General features: G+C 39.0%; 1 protein-coding gene across 1 annotated transcript in view; it reads left to right on the top strand.

The window, feature by feature from the left end:
* Positions 1–20,494, top strand: part of SPAG17 (sperm associated antigen 17) — a 233,527-nt gene that overhangs the window by 39,706 nt on the left and 173,327 nt on the right. The window contains exon 3 of the mRNA XM_063106597.1: positions 462–548. Within this exon, the coding sequence (XP_062962667.1) occupies positions 462–548 (87 nt within the window). The remainder of the gene's footprint in view (positions 1–461; positions 549–20,494) is intronic.

Genomic DNA, 20,494 nt, shown 5'->3' with positions numbered 1-20,494 from the left:
CTGATTTTCGTTCACTAATGTTGCCCATTCAACATTCACTCATGTGACAGAGATTTCTGAGGCCATACTAAGCACCATCCTAGGTCCTGTGAGTAATTATTTAATAAAAGCTTCAATAATAAGACTAGACTATTTAAGGTTCCAGGGAAGTGCATGACTAATTGGAAAATGAAGTCTAAAATGAATCATAGCTGTCAGAGGTCAGAGGGGAGCAATGACATAGAAAAGATCTGTCAGACAGCACGTACCCACACCGTGATGAACAGCTTGCTACCAAAGTGACTATAAATATCTCACCTGATTGATTAGTACCTCTTTCTTCCTGGGTTCCCCAAACCCTCAAATCACCTAGGTATTTTGAAGTTACATATATCAAAGTATTCAAAGTATTTAAAGTAATATATATCAAAATTTAAAAAGTATTTGCTTTTTTATTAAAAGTAAATTTAATTTTCTTACAGATCAATGAAATAAATGAACTTGTTGGAACTGCTTCATCTAGAAAAGCAAAAAGACCTGTAGGCAGTAGTGTTCCCTTATATTATGAGGTACGTGAAAGTGTTTATCAAAGAGATTTTTGTAATTTTTAGAAAATGAGAATTGAAGTAATAACGTGATGACCATTTTTAAAAATGTAATTCATTCTTTGAAAGAAAATTTCTGCTCCATGTTAGAGTTATTTGTTCCTGATGATGGACACAAAAAATCTGCCTCCTTTTTAACAAAATCCCCCTTTAGGAATTAAATTATTCTATATGGTTTATACTATCATTGCATTCAATTGAGAAATATAAATCAGAAATTTGTATATACCAAAGTGTTGGGTCATATGTTTTCATGGTAATTATTGTGTATGTAATGGTATTGAAAGGAGTCTTACTATTAGTGTATTACAAAGTGTTAGCTTCACCAAAGAAACAATGTAAAAATATACCAGAAAGTGTTTCTTGTATAAGACAGAGGCACAGCTGGAATAATTTTCAATGAGTTTGTGGGCTCTGTGCACATTTTACATTCCACTTTAATCAAAGTGAAAATAATGATCCTCTTCAGATGAACAGTCCATTCCATTTCTAGCAGCTGCTTAGTACAAAAGACTGGGTTGGCTGACCCAGTAAGCTTGTACAAAGGACTTAAAACTCATGCTCAGTACGAGGGGATTTCCTCTCACCCTGCCTTGTTAATATCTTATTTACAGCTTGCAAGAACTATAAAAATTCAATGATTAATTAGAATATCACTTAAAATTTGTCAGGCACTGTTTTATGGCTCTGCAGAGCTAAAACATAAAGATTTTTTGGATCCTTCTAAGACAAACTTGTTTGCACTTTATTTCAGTGATGACTAATAAAGTTTTTATGTGTCTCAGGTCTTGGATGATTTCTTAACAGTCTGTTTAGTATTGCCTGAGTCCTATCTGAACAAGTTTCATTGAATTTTATTCACAATTGATGGTACTATGAATTTTACAGCATTAACTCTTGCTATACTGCTGCCACTCTTGCAGCAAACTTACTCTGCTGCTGGAGTCAAATAGCACACCTTCTGTCTTTTGTTATGATGTTCCAAATGTGTGTGGTGTGGTTGAAACATTATGTGATACCTGGATTTAAAATATTGGAATTTTTCTTGTGAAGTGGCCATAGAAATCCATGTCCAATTCTCAGGCCTGGGATCGATTAGTCCCCCCAAAGGATTCTTTCTTCTTCAAAGATTCTCAGTAAAAATCAGAGATGATAACAGGCCAGTTTTGACATCTAACCTGGACAGGCATTTTGACTTGAATGTGGGAGAGCACAATAATACACATTCAGAGTTAAGTTAGAAAGCCATTCTTCTCCAACATGTGCTGTGACTCTTGATTGCATATTCTTCACTCAGGGGAGGTCCATTTCACATCTGGCTTTACCACATTCTTCCAGTGTAGCATTTGGGCAAAAAAAGCTCTCACACCCACTCACATACCCTTTTCTGAATGGTTCCAGAAGGAAAGGGAAGGCAGGTGGAGCGCGATGGAAATTTGGCCTTGGGTGCACCAGACATTCATTAACATCAATCGCAGTAGCAAAAATGATAAAGAATGTATAACAAATACAGGCTGCTGGTCAGCATCAGCCAAGGACAGATTGAACATCTGGAGAAGAGGGGCACTTTTCCAATCTCAGTCCCTCCACACTTAAGACCAATTCAGGAGTTCTGTCACCTTGTACCTCATCCTAAGTGAACTGAAAAGCTGCTGGCAATGCCTGTAGAGCTCCAGGGTGGTTGTGAGTGGTGCCATGGAAGAGTCCCAGAAGCCAAAACCTCTTGGGACTTGTGGACTTCTAAGTCATGTGAACAGCCTGCCCGTGAGTCTACTTCTGTTTAAAGTTTTGCATTGTCTGTAGCAACTAGGACACTTGCCACAGGTAAACTCCTCAGGAGCCTATTTAGGAAATCTTACATTCTCTTTCTCAAAGGAAGCTCTGCAATGGGAGAGAAGAGATAATCTAACAAAACTGCTTATGTAACATGGGAAATTCATATAGCCCTGTTTTCTTTTAGAGCTCCATCTTGGAGGGAGAACTCAAAATATCATCAAGGCCATGCACTTAAATGCTTATATTTACTTCTACTTGTAGGATACTCTATATAAGACCTTAGCTTTAAATCAGAGACTACTCATTCTTACTTTAAACACAATTCTAAACAATTTGGCTTTCTGGTTTCCTAGCCTGCAGTCGATTAGGAGCAGCAAATTAAAGTGAGATTTCACTATAGTGCAGTTCATCCATGAGTAGTAAAATAGTGTCAGAATCACATTACATATTTCAAATAACAAATTGAAATGTCTGGGCTGGCAAAGACCACATTCCTAAGTGATTTGCTCAAGTTTTCATTTGGATGGCTTGGTGTTGTGTACACACAGCCTCATTGTGAAATTGTGTAATTTCCCCCGAAACCTTAGAATTTCATCTAGCCATGGTATTGTATATATGAGAGAGTCTTTATTTATAAACCCTAGTTCTTTGAAAACCTGCTTCGATTTGTACTAATATAATTCCGCAGAGACACAGCCACAGCTCATTTGTTCATTCACCTTCTCTTTTTGGAAATCATGTTTTACTCTAGCAGGAACTGCTCCAGAAAATCAGGAGGGAATGGGAAGGGAGCATTCACCTTTGTGTATATTCTCAGGAATGTTGGATATTGCTTCATTAGTAGTAGTCCTAGTAGTAGTATTTAATAATGAGGACGAGGATGATCCCATGCACTGGCATATAAGCACCATTTCCAACATGCAGCCTATCTGAGGAAGGGAACACATATGAAAGTGGATATACACTTAGTGCCTGCATTATATAGTGGCCAGTTTCACCAAATATTAACACTACATCTTGTTTAAGCGCCAGTGCCAAGCACTATCTAGACAATGGAGAGGGCGGAGGAAATGTGAATATTATGAAGAGTCTGACCTCAAGAAGCTTAAGAATTAGATAGAGAAAAAAAAATAAATGTGTATATATGTATGTGTGTGTGTATTGAGGTACTTCAAAGAGTTTATGGAAAGATTCATATTATCTTTTAATTCTATTTTTCCATGAACTTTTTGAAGTACCCTCATGTATATGTATGTAATCCTCGTACATAGTAGATATTCAATAAATATTTGTTGAATGAGTGAATAGGCATAATGCAAAAAATAGTGAAGTCCTTGAAATGTTATGGGAATTCAAAGGAAGATGAAATTATCATTAGCTAGATGTAGGCAGCGAGGGGTGCAGGGGTGGTGGTGGTGGGAACTCAGAGAAGTTTTTGTGGAGAAGATGGCATTTGAAAAGGAAGGAAAGGGAACCTGATAATTTTGATCTTTTAAATATATTATCCCAATTAACCCACATGACAATTCTAAAAGCTAATATAAGTATCCCCATTTCACACATAAGGAAATGGAGGCATAGAGAAGGTAGAAAGTTGGCTGACTAGAAAACTGAAGAACTTGGGTTTAACTACACTTAAATACATAGCCTCGAGGTTTTTTTTACTTCATCGTAAACCTAGTTTCCTTTTACTGGTCTCAAAACTGTATACCCTTGGATAGGTAGATCTTGACATTCAAATGTAAGAAAGGGCATTCTAAGAAAAGGGAACAGCTCAAACAAAGCCATGGCAACAGGAGAAGCCTAAATGAATGTGTCCTAAATTTGTACTTACATGGCACAATCTACACTAAATACTAAAGATAAATCCTGTACATATTCTAATTACAACTTTAAAATCCTAAAGATGGAAATCTATGAGAAAACATTTCAAACACTGGAGAAGTACAGGGTTTAGATTCATGCCTGAGCTTAAATTTACTTGCTAAATATGTACAAATATTTTTCTGTGCTTTATGGCCCACATAGAGAATCTGGCCTGTTCATTTGCAGGTATAATCAGTCTTGACCACAATTAAAAAGAAAAATATTAACAATCATTCAAAACCAACTGAAATGTTCCTGATGAGAGAGGTCTATGCGTCCATAATTCCTAAGATTCTCCCACTGATGATTAAATCTGATAGGCAGTGAGTGAACATTGTAAGAAAGATGTGAAAATCCCAGACTTGACATTGTGTCTTTGACCAATTAGAAAGAAAAAGCTACCACTTGGACAGGGATTTGTTTATCCAACTCATTTGAAATTAGAACCAACAACCTTAAAATTTTTACATTCGACTCCATTTTTTGCTTCATGTCTTGATGGTGATCACGTAGCTCTCTACCTGGAAGTGAGTTTCCATCGACACATGGGCCATGGTTTATGTGCCTGCCTGTGACTAAATAGATTTAGAAAAGACAAATTGGGTCAATTGCAAAAACAAGAAGTTGAAAACCTGCTGAAACAAAAATTGTCTGTTAAGAATAAAGGTGTTTGATGTTGATGGCTCACTTGTTCAAAACAGAGTCAATTTTCAGAGTTTCTATACAATAAAGAACTTGGACAGTCCTAAAGATTATGTCATATGGTACAATTTTACAAATGCAAATAATATTAATTTTCCTCTTTATTCCTCTCTGCAAAACATTGAAACTTATTTTTTAACAAATATATCTTAATTAAAATATTTCTGTGGGCCTTGTGTTGCAAATGGGAGATCATTCAATGTGGAAGGATTTTTCTGATATTAGATTTGAAAATAATGAACCAAATGCAGTTGAAAAAGATACAGGATGCAGATATTATATTTCAGATCTCATTTGTTCCATTACGTTTTTAAGACACTTCGCTAGTGCATTAGATCAGTATGCCCAGATGTAATAGCTCCATTTTTTTTCTTCCTATTTCCTGGGTGTGTAGACTTGTTTCTCAGATATTTCCCAACATGTTTTCATAATAATTCACAAGTAAGAACACAAACTTAATTATAATTTAGTTTGCCTTCTTTTTCCAGATTCCCAATACGAAACTTATTTCTTAAACAGTGCCTTGAATTAACAGCCTATTCAATAGAATTTAAGCCCTTATTTTGGGGGTGGCCCTTGTCAAAATGAAAAATGGAAAACTCATGCATCAGAGATAGGAACAAATAATATGTGAAAACATTTAAGAGGTTTGAAGTTATTAAAATGGCAGATCTACTGGGAACAGAAAGAGCAGTATGTCATGGAAGAAACGAATGAAAAGAGAGACAGGAAGCATTCTCTGGCCTTTCCAATCCTGCGTTTTAAAACAAAACAAAAAAATTCTGGAAGAGTTGGAAGGTAGCCAACCTAATGCCGTTATTTCATAGAGCTTAGGGACACACCAGGAAATTACAGGCCAGTTAGTTTAACTTCACTTGTAGGGAAAGTATTAAAAACTGCTGCAGGAGATCAAGTAAAAGGATGCTTAGAAAAGCACAGCTTGATTAAGGCAAGCCTGGCCAACGTGATTTTTGGAAAGGGAAGGTCATGTCTTAGGAACTTGTTGAAATTCTTTGAAGCTATTATGGCCAGTACAGTCTTCAAAGAATACAGCGAGGCCCAGAATCTATGTATCTTTTCCATTCTACATCAGTCCTTCAGGGATGTCTCAAAACACGGCCCACATCAGGCCCTTGGTGCTCCAGGTTTAGAAACCACTATCAAAATAGCAGAAAATAACCTCTAATAGAACATTTTTAAAGCTGGAACCAATTAATACAACCTGATATTTATAAATGTAAAATAATGAGACTTGGAACAAAATTTAGGAATATTGAGCCGTAACAAAGAAGTACTTCACTGGGACTATAAAAACAACCTAGGAGTTATTGTGCCAAAATCTGGGCTCTGGAGGCAGTTCTCACCCAAAGAAGAGAAGATGAGGAGAAATAATAGTGCCAGAAATGGTTATAGAATAAAGGGTTATGAAGAGTTACAACCGAATGAATTTGGTCAAGATGGGAAAAAGAACAGTCAAATGTGTTAACAACCCTGAGCCTTCACGGTTCTGGAAGAGGCCAGAGCAGCCCAGCAGAGAGAGTCAAGTCTGGGCTAGTTGCTGATGGGCAGAAGGTCAAGCCTCCGTTGCTGTAGGAATGGGCTCCCGGGGTGCAAATATGTTTGCCTCTCAGATCAGAAACATAGAGTTCTGTTTTCAAAGAAAAGCACAAATCAAGAAAAGGCATTCAGAAAAAATCCATATCATGCCCCAGCTCTCTTCCACCCTGGGGCACAGGCAGCTGGCCAAGCCCATGTGGCAAAAGGCCAGCAGTCCAGGAGGGGGAGGTAGACACTGGGGAGGTGAGGTATCTCCACTAAGGAACCCAGCTTCAGCAGCAGGAAACCCACCCACCAAGGATTGGGTTGCTGGCTGGGACATTTGGGCAGTGGACAAGGCAGGAATCTAGTCAGGAATTCCAGCACAAAGATATCAGTGGGGGACCAGCCACAAGAATAAAAAAGGTTGAGATTAGGAAGAGTGGCCATCACCACTTCTCCTCCAGACTTGGCTAGGGGTCCTGGAGCCTAACACTGCACTCCACCCCTGCCGAGACTTGATGGGCGCCAGGGAAGGAATCAGGATGACTGTAGCATTCTATTCCTGTGTGGAAGACTGAAGAATCCACATTTACATATGGTGATAATAGTCATTACCATTTATTGAACACTTACTTTATCCCAAGTCTTGTGTTCTGGGTGCTTCATATACATTAGGTAACCTAACCTTCTTAACCACCTGCCAGGAGATGCTCATAAATGATGGAACTGGAGCTCAGACAGGTTGAGTAACTTGATTCAGAAGCCTCTTTCCTTCTTCTTGCATCACACTAAACTCAGGACGAATAGTTTAAATTCTGAAAGTGGTGATTGTGGTTTAACGTGTCTTGGATACAAGCTACTGTTAGTTAATTAGAAGTAAGCTTTAAATCTCTCAGTGGACTGCCATTCGCAGAAATATGGATGAACTTAGAGAAAATTATGTTAAGTGAAATAAGCCAGGCACAGAAAGAGAAATACCACATGTCCTCACTCATAAGTAGGAGTTAAAAAAATAATGAATAAAAAAATAAATTTTTGAAAAGATACAACAATCTCAATAATACGTTGAACTTTCAAAAGAAGAGAACAGAACTGAGGTTACCAGAGGTGGTAAGGGGCTCCGGGGAGGCGGGTGGAGGTGGTAAGGAAGGAATTAGTAAAGGCCCACAAAAATGGATTACTTTGTACAATGTTGAATATGCAAATTATCCTGATTTGAACATCGCATGTTGCACACAGGTATTGATATTCAATGCTATACCCCACAGATAAATACAATCAACTATATTCCAGTAAAATAAAATAAATAAATCTCTCAGTGGTTCTGATATGTTTATTACCTTTGGTACTACTCAGGCCAAATTAATGAAGGTGTACATGCAGGTGATGAAGGGACCAAATAATTTTAGTCTGTGTTTTTGAGCCACTTTGATGAGTGGCTTTTGTCCAAATTCTTGGGCCAACGGGGATTTTTAATTCTTACAGTTAAGATTTATATGGTTAAGGTGACTGAGCCTCTTCTTTGGGTGAGGAGAGAGGGAAAGATGAGGAGCAAGAGAAAAGTTAATACATATTCAATGGAGACAAAAGTGTGGAAAAAGAGACCTGTCTGAAATCCTAAGCTAATCGGGGTTAAATTCATCTCTGGTGCACTTACTGCTAGTTTGGTAAGACAAATACCTAGTGGCTGATGCACTGATCCTAGTCAGACTGCCTGGGATCACATGCTGGGTCCACTACTTACAAGCTATGTAGTCTTGGACAGTTATGTGACTTTGCCGTACTTCAGTTTTCTCTTTGTAAAGTCAGAGTTAATGATGATATCTACCTTACAAAGCTGTAGTGATGATTAAATGAAATAGTAAATATACTTCTTCTTTGTTATGTCACTAAGGGATAAGTATGACTGAGCACCCTAAGGAATAAATGGCAGTAGTAACCATTTCTAAAATAAATAATTTTCAACGTAAAATCTCACATTTATATAAAAAGAGGGTTTTCACAACCTCTCATTAAATCTTCATGTGAACTGTGCAAAACAACTAGTGTTATCTCCATAGTGTAAACAGAGAAATTGAAACCCTGGAAATGTAAATCATTTGTTCACGGCCACCAATGAAATCACGGTAAGTTCTCCTAATAGTCCAGCGTTTGCTTTGCACCAAGCAAAAGCCAAATCTCATTCATTAAAAAATTCTTGCTCATTCATTTATTTCCCAAAAGGTAACTTTAGATGGTTTATAGCTAGAAAGTTTTATTTCATTAAATGTATATTTATTTTTTTACTTAAATTATTTTTATTATGTCTTAACATAAATAAGATCAGTTATAACTCCTGCTTACAGTTCTTCTTTTTTAGTTGAAACATAATTGATTATACATATTTGTAGGGCACGGAATTGACTATCAATACCTGTGTACAACATGTGATGATCAAATCAGGATAATTAGTATATTAATCATTACAAACTGTAATCATTCTTTGTGACCCTTAACCAATTTCTCGCTAACTGCCCCCTTCCCATCTCTAGTAACCACAGTTCTGTTCTCTTCTTTTGAAAGTTTGACATATTATTGTGATCTTTCTTTGTTTTAGTTTTTAGCTCCCACTTATGAGGGAGGACATGCAGTATTTCTCTTTCTGTGCCTGGCTTATTTCATTTAACATAGTTTTCTCCAAGTTTATCCATGTTGCTACAAATGGCAGAATTTCTTTTTTATGGCTGAGTAGTATTCCACTGTGTCTGTATACTACATTTTCCTTATCCAGTCATCCATCAATGGACATTAGGTTGCTTCCATATCTTGGCTATTGTAAATAGAGCTGCAATGAACATGGGAGTGCAGGTATCCCTTCAACAGGATGATTTCCATTCCTTTGGGTATATACACAGTAGTAGGATTGCTGGATCTATCTGTAGTTGTTTCAGGAACCTCCATACTGTTTTCCATAATGGCTGCACTAATTTATAGTCACACCAATAGTGTAAAAGGGTTTCCCTTTCTCCACATCCTCACCAGCATTTGTCATTCTCTGTCTTTTTTGTAATAACTAGTCTAAGTGAGATGAGATGATATCTCAGAGTGGTTTTGATTTGCATTTCCCTGATGCTTAGTGATGTTGAGCATTTTTTCATGTATCTCTGTGTTATTTGTATGTCTTCCTTTGAGAAATGATGATTCAGCTCCTTTGCCCATTTTTGAATCAGAGTATTTGTTTTTCACTGTTAAATTGTTTGAGTTCCTTGAATATTCTGGATATTAATTCCTTGTCAAATGTATAGCTTGCAAATATTTTCTCCCATTCTACAGGTTATCTTTTCACTCTGTTGATTGTTCCCTTTGCTGTGCAGAAGCTTTTTAGTTTGATATAATCAATTTGTTTATTTTTTCTTTTATTGCCTGTGCTTTTGAGATCTTATTCATAAAGTCTTTGGCCAGTCCTACGTCCTGAAGTGTTTTCCTGATGTCTTCTCCTAGAAGTTTTATAGTTTCAGGTCTTATATTAAAGTCTTGAATCCATTCTGAGTTGATTTTGGTATATGGCTAATATATATTTATTCTAATGTGCATTAAGAAATAAAATTAGACTACTTACTAACTTGTAACTTTCCCAACCCTGTGGCTTAGAATAGGGCTACATTATTTTTTAAAACTTGGTTTACAGTCAGCTTAGAGGAAAATACTAGGTTCATGGTACAGGTGGTGTACAACTTTGGCTAAATCATCAAATAATTGATACCCAATGACTTAATGTTTAGGAAATGTTTCATTTTCATGCATTCCACAAATATTTTGAGGTCTAGTATGTACCAAATCTACAATTGAACTTATCTTGGTAATTAAAACAGATATAATTCTCCGCTCACATAGAGTTTACATTTGGACAAAGGAGACAGGCATTAAGCAAAAATCACACAAGTAAACGAATATGTACACAATTATGAATTAGGGTAATTGCTTTAAGTCAGAGAGAATTACAGGGGAAAATACCCAATGAGTGTTTGGAGATGAACTGAAAGAAAAAAAGAGCCAACTGAAAAGAGTGAGGGAAAATATTCAGACAGAGGGAACAGCATGTGCAAAAAATCTGAGGCAGGAATGGAAAGATTGCTGCCTGTTAGAGGAATGAAAAATGCTGATGTGCGTGGAGCACAAAAAAGGGAGGCAGAGAGAGAGAGAGAGGAGAGAGAAGGTGAGTAGAGGGCAGATCTGCAGGGGTTTGGAGGGCCTAGTTAAGAAGGATTTTGCATTTTTACTTCACAGGAAATAGGAAACCATTTTAAAGGGGAGATTTATGCAATCTAGGATTCTGCCAAAAAATATTTTCTGGTTGCCAAGTGAAGAATAAACTGGGATGGAGGTAGGAGGCAAACATGGAAGTGGGGGAACCAGTTAGGAAGCACTAGGGATCTAGGCAGAAATGGGAGGAACACACAGAATCAAGGAATATTTTGGAGGAAGAATTAGTGGATTGGTGCCAATGGGAGAAGTGAGGCTGAGAGAACAGGTGTCAGGAGTGACTCAACAGTTCTGACTTGAGAAACTGAATGAAAATATCTTCTGATTTAGAGTAAATTGAAAAAGACTAAATTTGGTGGAAGTCTTGGGATAGGTTAAATTTGATATATCTAAGAGATATCAAAGAGGACATGTCAAGAAGAAAATTATATTTTTTAATGTCTTTTTCATTTTTGTGTCCTTCTGTGCCTAGCTCAGTGATGGTACATAGTAAGTATTGCAGTCATGTTTGTTATCGAAATTAAGGACTAATGACATTAAGTAATTAAGTAATTAGCAATTAAGAAATTAGTAATTAAGTAATAATGAAAATTACCACTAAAAACTGTGAGGAGTAAATAATGGGTCATTTCAACAATAGTAACTTGGTATACTTCCCTGGGTACTAGCAGTTTTGGACCTTTCCATTTTCCCTTTATTGGTCCATATTTTATACAGTCACTTTAAATAAACTGTGGGTGATAGCTAATGGTGCACAGAGAAATTTAATTGGTTTCCACTGTGCGTATGTGTGTGATTTGTGATGTAAATATTTTTTTCTGTAAATATCAATCAAAAAAAGTTTGGAAAACACTGTCCTAGAACTCTCTAAACCTATTCAGTATTGTCTTCCTTTTGCATTTTCCTCTCTCAGTCTCTCCACTAACCTTGGACTAAAGGATACAGCAGGTACTCATCCCCACTCTTAGCTACTGAGTTTCTATGATATTCCAGGTAATGGGCACAAGACTGAGTGAGACCTGGTCTCTTCCCTCAAGAGCTCATAATTCTGTAAACAATGGATTTGTTTCCTATGATTTCATGGCATTTTAATGCCTTGTAAGAAGTCTGATGTAAAAGCTACATATTGAAGCCCTGGTTATAGTAGAGTCTGCTCTTCATTGAGCCCTGTGGCTGACCTCACTTATTGCTCACAACTTTCAGCCAAAAGGGTAATGGTCCCCAGATAGGGTATATTGGAAAGAGGAGGGAGGGAAGGGCAGAACTCTTACCAGAGCAGTCAAAGATGCAACAAAGATATAGAAGGCCTTGTTCCCTTAGAGGAAGAGAAAGTATAACTGGAATTGAAGTATGGTAACAATTTTCATGCTTCTACATGTTTTTATTGTGACCTGTATTTCTGAAATTCTAAGTCCTCGATCTGTGGTTGCAAGAAAAGGAAGAAGAAATACCAAACTGAACGTGGGAACAGGCTGGAAGAATTTACTGTTGGAGAGAAATTCATTTATATTATTGAAAAGCTACTGTACATTTTATAGATACTCATCAATATTGATTTAAATGAATGGATTTTAGAAAGATATTACATATTAAAATCTATTTACTCTTCTATTTCACAAACATTTTTCAAACAAACAAAATACCCTCAATCCTTATTAAGCAGCAGGATCATGTAAGTTAACTAAAACATGATTTCTATATTGCTTTAAGAAATACATAAAATATATATATAAAACCACAAATTTAGTAGTTTAAAACATAGGAAACCAATGTGACAAAAATTCTTACCCAAAAAACTGAAATTGTTCAATAAAAAGTTCATATTACAACTTCATACTTATTTGGATCACAGTGCTTATACCATTTGAAATCTGCAGAACTCTGATGGTAAGCTAGGCTTACAGGATGTCCTGCATAGCACCCTGTACTACACCGAACACTCCCAAACTCACAAGTTCATCATTGTTCTAAGTAGCCTTTACCAAGAATTTGAAGGAAAAAGACAAACTCTGGCCTTATCAAGTAAAATCTTTAATTAGATTATCCTCTTTATCAGAAGAAACATGTAATTACTTTAGTTATTTTCAAGTCTTATTATCATCCTTTCATTTATCTTGAGAGTTCTAGAAAAGTAGAGCAGAGTCTAATAACTCGTGACATAGTCACAGGCCGCCACTGCTTAGTCCTACATCTTGTATTGCATGCTCAAATATTCATTTTAGGAGTATCAGTGGGGAAAAAAAAAAAAAAATGATAGGCTTTATCTGGATTTAATGCAGGGGCTAATATATTACTTTTTATAACTAATAAAATTTCAAGGACTGACGGCAAATTTCTGATTTGCTTTTCCCCCAGTAAAATGTCTGCTTTGAATTATGCAGAAAGAATTCTTCTTCTTGCCAACTTGTTTCAATTCCCCATGCAAAACCATCCGCAGAACATTGTCAGGGGTTTCCTATAGAGGTTCATTTCAGGATTCTTCAGTCATTGGAGGAATACACACACACATACATGCACACACACGCACACACACAGAGTTTTTCCACTTTTCTCCCCCTTTTGGAGCAAGCAAAGGAAAATGTATTGGTAAGGTTTGTATATGGTGCTTTCCCTTTCTGAAAGCAGAGACAAGTATTAGTCATCAGATGGGAAAGAGTTTTTTGGTCTCACCCTGGGCTAGCGTCCTGTTTTATGTATGCAGGCCCGCCCTGTGTGTGGGTGGAGGAGCCAATTGCTGTGTGATGTGATTTAAGAGGTGCTGGAAGTTCTGCCTGTCCAAAAATAGCCCCCGCACCCGCCTGTTAAGTTCAGGCACAGTGTCCATAAAACCCTGGTTTAAATGAAATTCAGAATGTTAACCCATTATATCCACCTTTAGCATGCATTTATTTATCAAGGATAAAAGCTGGATTCTGAAAGGATATCCATGTGTGCTAGGAGAGTGGGGAGGGGTTAGCAAGGCCCAGACTCAGGAAGTTATTTTTGCATTACCATGAGTGAGTTTGTTAAAAGTAAACTTCTTCCACATTCATTCAGTCAGTTTTGAATCAATATTTTCTGGAACATGACATTTTCTAAAATAGGCAATGCTCTTGCTAGGACCCTTAAAAATAATACAGGAATAATAATAACTCACCTTTGGAAGATGTTTTATAGAATACAAAATACGTTCTCATACAATGTCAAATTTCCATCCCTACAACAACCTTGTGAGGCAAAATTGTCTCACTATTCTCAAGTAGCAGATGAGGAAAGAGTCTCAAAGGGGTTAAGTGACTTGCCCCCTCCAGCCCCCACTGCCCACAGCTAACAATAGCAGAGCTTCACAGTGGAACCCAATCATTCTGACTCCAAACCCAAAAGTTCACTCTGTTAATTCAAGCTCTTCAACATAGTCCCTGCAGTCAAGGAGCAGACAATTAACTTTAACCTGCTTAAAGGTACTAATATAAACAAAAGAACAATATCCAGGAGTCTTCTCTAGTGGTACTATTGAGGAAATGTTTCCCCTTGTCTTAAAATTTCTGAAGTCACTGTGCCAAGCACAGGCTTATGCTTGTACACACTTGGCCTCAGAAATGTGGATTAGGTTTTACCAGTCATTTACATCATACCCCATGCAAAAAAAGCATCCCACGTGTAGAATACTGACCACTTTGCACAAAGATGTAAAACACAACAATAAACCAAATTAGATAGGGAAAATCAAAATATGAATTGACAAAACTTAGGATATTCTCTAGAAGCACATGGGATCTGGGTGCATTTTGAGAGTACACAAAAAGTGGAAGTAGGACCTGATCAGACATTGTGAAGTGACTGTGAATTCTAGGATTTCTGTATCAAAACAGAGCTACTTTGCTTCATAACTGGACACATGTGCCTCCATGTTACGGAGCTGATGAGCCACAGTTTCAGAGTAACTCTAGCTCATCCCCCCATTTAGCTTTGGCACAGTAAGCCCTTCCCATGACACCAGTCACTTTCTAAACTGTTCGCTTTCCCAGCCTTGCTCTTGTCGGTCAGAGGAGGGTTGGCTGTGCATCAGTGCCCCCCACCCCTGCCCATCGCAGGGTCGCAGGGTGCCCTTTTACCACGCACTACACGCACAGTGTGTACGAAGGTCTGTGTGATTTGTGTCAGTTCTTTCGTTCAGCATGTATGTTACTGGTGGCTTCCCATGTGCCAATCACAAAGTTAATTCCAGCCTTCAACTTGCTTTCAGTCTAGAGAGAACAGATATGGAAATGAGCCATTCTGTGATCACATGGTAACAAAGAAGTTTCGAAAAGTACAATAAGTGCACGGAGTAATGCCTAAATCTTTCTAAAGTTTTGAAGGAAAGGTTTTGAGAAAATGGCTTGAAACCTGAATTTGTGAAGTAGTGAAGGAGAAGAGCAATTCTAGGCAAGGGAATCAGCCCACGCAAGGTCAAGCAGACACAAGACAGCACAGTGTGACCGGGGAATTCCAAATGGCAGGTGTCCCTGATGTACAAGGAGGGCAACTGGAAGAAATAGCCAGGAGCAAGCCTGGACAGGTGGCAGCCAGCTCATGAAGGGCTCTGGTGTGCCCTGCTAAGAATGTGCAGTATACCCTCTAGGTATGCAGAGCCATCAATAAATTTGGGGCAGGGGAGTAATATACATGACACATAGAAGTATTAGAATCAGAATGCAGGAAGAATTCTATGGGAGGTCAGAGGGGTTGCACTGTTAAAAACTGTCAATTGCTATATACCGTTTAAATTGCATATATAATTTATTAGCCTTTTTAAAAATAATAGTAATACATGTTAATTGTAGAAAATCTGGAAAATATAGAGAAAGCATAGCCCATATAGGAAGTAGGTACTAAGAAGTATCTGTGGACTATTCTGCCAGTCAGAGATGGATACTTCTTTTTACGAAAATGGGAATTTTATTATATATCTTTTTTATCATATCCTTTCCACATAGTATACCCATATTCAGTGTACATATATTAGTACCTTGTTTCTATCCAATAATTTATTTGACCACTCCCCTTTCTCCTAAAAATTTAGACTGTTTACCAATAGTTATGACCCTGATCATTTTCTCGCAAAAAATTTCATGAAGTGGAACTACTGGGTCGAAGTATATGAATCTTTTTAAAACTCCTGTCATATATTGTCAAAATGCATTCGAGACAATTTGTGCCAATTTACATTCCCTCTAACAGTTCCAATGTAACCACACCTTCTTTAACATTGTATTTTTTATCCTAGTCAATTTGATAAGCAAAAAATTGTAAGGTTGAACATTCCATCATATTTTTATTGGCAATGTTTTGTGAGTATGGAATTCATTAAGAAGAAATGATTATGTAATTTTGTTTTCAGATTCCTTGGGATAATAGGAGGGACTCTGTATTGTCAAAATTCAGGATAGGAAATATTTGCTTTAAGTAATTTCAAAACAGATTTTAGGTGCTATGAGGGATACAAAAAGATCTGGGCCTTGCACAAGCTCCCAGTGAACTTGAGGAGGACACGCACGCAAAACTGCTAACGAAGGCTCCACTGCAGGACGGGATCAGGGATGATCTCCCGTAAGGGTGGATGCAGGAAGCTCTTTGGTGTGAGCCCCTCCAATTTCTAACCTCTTCTCACTTCCTTGTGCTTGTCGTCCCGAAATGGTATGCCTCAAAATCACCTGGAGAGCTCCTTAAAAATACCAAATCCAGATCCCAGCCACAGTGATGGAGATCAGGGGTGTCTTCACGAGTCCGGGAGCATACTTTCTGAACACACACCCAGGTACTTCTGAGCCACCACACCTATGTCTACGTGCTACTCACAGGGCTAGAAAAGGGCCACCCTCCTCAACAATGAGCTTTCCATCATGCTCTGGGTCTCTCTGGCCACCACTCAGAACTGGCCTATGGCACTGCTTATTCTCACTCCTGCTTGTGTTCTCTATCACCCAACATTTATCCATCCATTCATTCTTTGATTTTTGAGCGCTTGTGCCAGGCACTGTTCCAGGTGCTGGAGGGACAGAGGTGAACATGCCATCGAAGGCCCCTGCCTTCGGGATATTTACATTCTTCAGTCTGGTGAGTTCTGCCAAAGTAAGTGATCTGGGAAGGTCAGAAAATGTTCGTGCTTTGCTCATTGCTCTTCAAGGCAGGTGGTATTGCCTGTCTGCCCAGGGGTACCTAACTCTGTCTCATAGCCTGTGGCTAATTTAGAATACCTCTGCTACACATAAATGCCACCAGTGCTAGCAGCAAATCATAGTCAAACAAAGCTGGAAGGGGAAGGTACAGGGTGTAAGCTCTGACGTCCATATTCAAGGGTTTGGAGATTTGCCACGAGTTACCAAGACATACCAAGATATCTAACAAAGCCTGGGGTTTTTGCTGCATATGAGCAGTCACTGAAGATAAATAACAAGCCGAAAACCACAAGGAGATCTTTATATATCTGATCATGTTCCTTACTTACTTTCAAGATAAAATACAAATTCCTTTAATACGTGATTCAAGTCCCTGGTGGTCTTGCCCTTGGTTCCCTCCCTCCAATATCAACTTCACCCTCACATCCCCAACCACTTTTTAGTTTCCTGGATATGCCACTCTCTCTCTGTGTCAGCCCTTCCATATGGGACACGACCCCCTTTCTCTTTCCTCTCCTCTCCCTACCTCACACCACCTAGCCTCAGTCACCGCTCCCAGTGAATCCTTCAAGATTCAAATCAAGGGTGACACCTGCAGGAACTTTTGCAGGCTCTCTCAGTGTAGATGAGGTGCCATCCCATGGGCCACAGCTCCCTTGCTTACCTCCATCACTCAACACGGCACAGGATATTACCAGGTGTGCTCTGTGCACTTGACTGAGAGCTCCTTGTGGGCCGGACCTGCTTCTTCCATCTCTGAATCTCCAGTACTGAGAATGAAGAGGGTGCTCTGATGAATGAGTGACAAGCTGGGTCATTAAAGTATGGGCCAACTTAATGCATAACCAAGAATGACTTCAACAATAGGAGGGTCAAAGGGGAACATCACCAGGATTGCACCACAAGAACAGTGCAGCTGCAGAACAAGTCTCTGAGAAAGGGTGAACAACAACAGTGTACCCTCCACAGGTCCCCAGGCAGCTCAGATTTGATCCAGGCCAACCAGAAAAGCCAAATCCAAGCGTGGGTGGGTCACAACAGGAGAGGCTCCAGGTACTGGTAAAATTTGCAATTAAGTTATGTAAAACATGGTACACAATGGCCATCTGATTTAATTTATCCAGTAATTATTTACTGAGCATCTACGGTGTTCTAGGCTCTGGATTTGGAAAGCAAAAAAGAAAGGGAAAAAGCTGATGACCTTATGGGGCTTAATTTTTAATTGGGGAGGGGAAATCATGGAAACAGATAAGTATGCACTATGTTAGATGGTGATAAGGGCCGTGGAGAGAGGGGAGCAATGGTGGGAAGTAGAAGGAGGGTACTAGTTTAGGTAGAGTGGGCAGGGGAGGCAGAATGGAGAACTGAGAATAAAAATCTGAAGGAATGAATGGAGCTTCATGGCTGTCTGGGAAAGAGCCTTCCAAGCAAGGGAAATAGCATAGGCAGAGGTTCTGAGGCATATTTGGTGAATACCAGAAGGAAAGTGTAGCTGGGGAGTGAGAGAAAAAGAAAGCAACAGGATATTTTCAGACCATGTAGGAACCAATCTGAAGCCACTGAAAGGATCTGGAGCAAAACCTCAAAAGGCAGTAGGAGTGTTGGTTCAGAATCTGATTCTGAGGAATTGAGATGGTAAGAAGGCGTCTACACTGGTGGTTTACCTCATTGCTCTGTGGGCTTTCAATTCAGGACAGCAGTACACTGGAGAAAATACTAGTCAATTCTAGAAATTAGAAAAGCAGATATTACATTGGTTAGAAGAGCAAACTCTAGAATCATGGTGCTATATTTAAAGATCAATACCACCATTTAACACCTGTGCCCTTGTGTTAGTAATTTAATATCTAAGCTGTACGAAATAATGTACTTACTCTTATGAGATAATGAATGTAACATACACTAAATAATCTATATTATACTAGAATATTTATTGTTAGAATACTGGATCCTGAATCAGAGATGAATAACCATTTCAAACACAGCCTACTAGATGGAAGATTGGTACCTTTGTTGCTTCATATAGGATTGGCTCAGAAACTGGGCTGAACGTGCGGCTCCAGGAACGCCATCAGTGGATGCTCTAGAAGGACCAGGGGAAGCAGGGCAAGGGGCTGAAGTGAGACTAATGGCTATAGCTCTGATGGTCTGGAGTGGGACTCTATCACTGTAGCTCTGATGGTCTGGAGTGGGACTCTATCACTGTAGCTCTGACGGTCTGGAGTGGGACTCTATCACTGTAGCTCTGATGGTCTGGAGTGGGACTCTATCACTGTAGCTCTGACGGTCTGGAGTGGGACTCTATCACTGTAGCTCTGACGGTCTGGAGTGGGACTCTATCACTGTAGCTCTGAAGGTCTGGAGTGGGACTCCATCACTGTAGCTCTGACGGTCTGGAGTGCGACTTCATCACTGTAGCTCTGAAGGTCTGGAGTGGGACTCCGTCACTGTAGCTCTGATAGTCTCAAGAGCGTTCACCTTGAACTCACTGTCTTAATGTGACCAACTGTCCTGGGTGCCAGGGACTTTCTAGTTTTAGCACTGCCAAGTACCAAGCCCTGGGAAACCCCTCAGTTAGTCACCCTTGTCAATATGTAAATGACTTTTACCATAGTTCCTAAACTTCGGGGTATTTAGGAAGCCCCAGGATGCTTATTCTAATGTCATGTTCCTCCACCCTTGCCTCTAGAGATTGATTTGGTAGTGGAAGGAGTAGATCCCACGTAATCTATATCTTTTAACTAACACCCCAGGGATTCTGGGGCAGAAGCTCCACAGGGCACACTGGGGAACCGTGCAGCACCGTATGCTTTCCCAGCTGTCAGCCAGGACACACGTCCCATAGGCCTCCTGTAGCTAACAAATGAGTCAAAGAGATTAGGGGAGGACAGGGACACTTGAAGAAAAAGCCCTTTTTATGGACAGATTTAGTTTAGATTAAAAGTTAGGCAGTAACAATAGCCTAGAAGAACACCATCTATAATCAGGCTGGGTTGTAAACATTACAACTTGTTTATAATTGTGAAGGAACTAATTACTTAGGGGAAAAGAAGATAGGACTGACACACTGAATACATTCTTTACTTAGCAGGAGATTAGCAGAAATCCCACTCCAAGCCATCCTCTGAAATGGGCAGCTTGGTAACTCTAAATTAAAAAATAAATAAATAAGTCAATATAGATGCATGCAACTAAGAGTCAGCAAGGGACTCCAGAGTGAAACTGACAACATGTGGGCTAAGTACATTGTTGTGAAAGGCCACAAAAGAAACCAGGTGTAAAGCTGTGGTTCTCAAAGCCAGAGCACGTCAGAATCCCCTGAGGGCTTCTTTTAAAAGACTGCTGGGACCCGCTCCTAGAGTTTGGGTTTCACTAGGTCTGAATTGGACACCAAGAATTTGCATTTCTAGCAAGTTCCCAGGGGATGCTGATGCTGCTGGACTAGGAAACATGGCTTAATAAGCACTAGTTAGTTTGATTTTTTTTTTTTAAGTATATCAATTTGAAGGCATAAATCTCTTCAAGCTTGCTCACCTTACTCCTAAGTTAACAAGAAAAAACAATTCCATTGGCTTAAAAAACAATGGAATGTACTGGCTTCTAGAACTAGAAGTCTAGGCACGCATCAAGGCTGGCTTCGTCGAC

This window comes from Cynocephalus volans, chromosome 8, assembly GCF_027409185.1.
Source record: "Cynocephalus volans isolate mCynVol1 chromosome 8, mCynVol1.pri, whole genome shotgun sequence".
NCBI classification, from domain to species: domain Eukaryota; kingdom Metazoa; phylum Chordata; class Mammalia; order Dermoptera; family Cynocephalidae; genus Cynocephalus; species Cynocephalus volans.
Note: the sequence above shows the minus strand (reverse complement) of the source record. Positions and strands in the feature narration are given on the sequence as shown.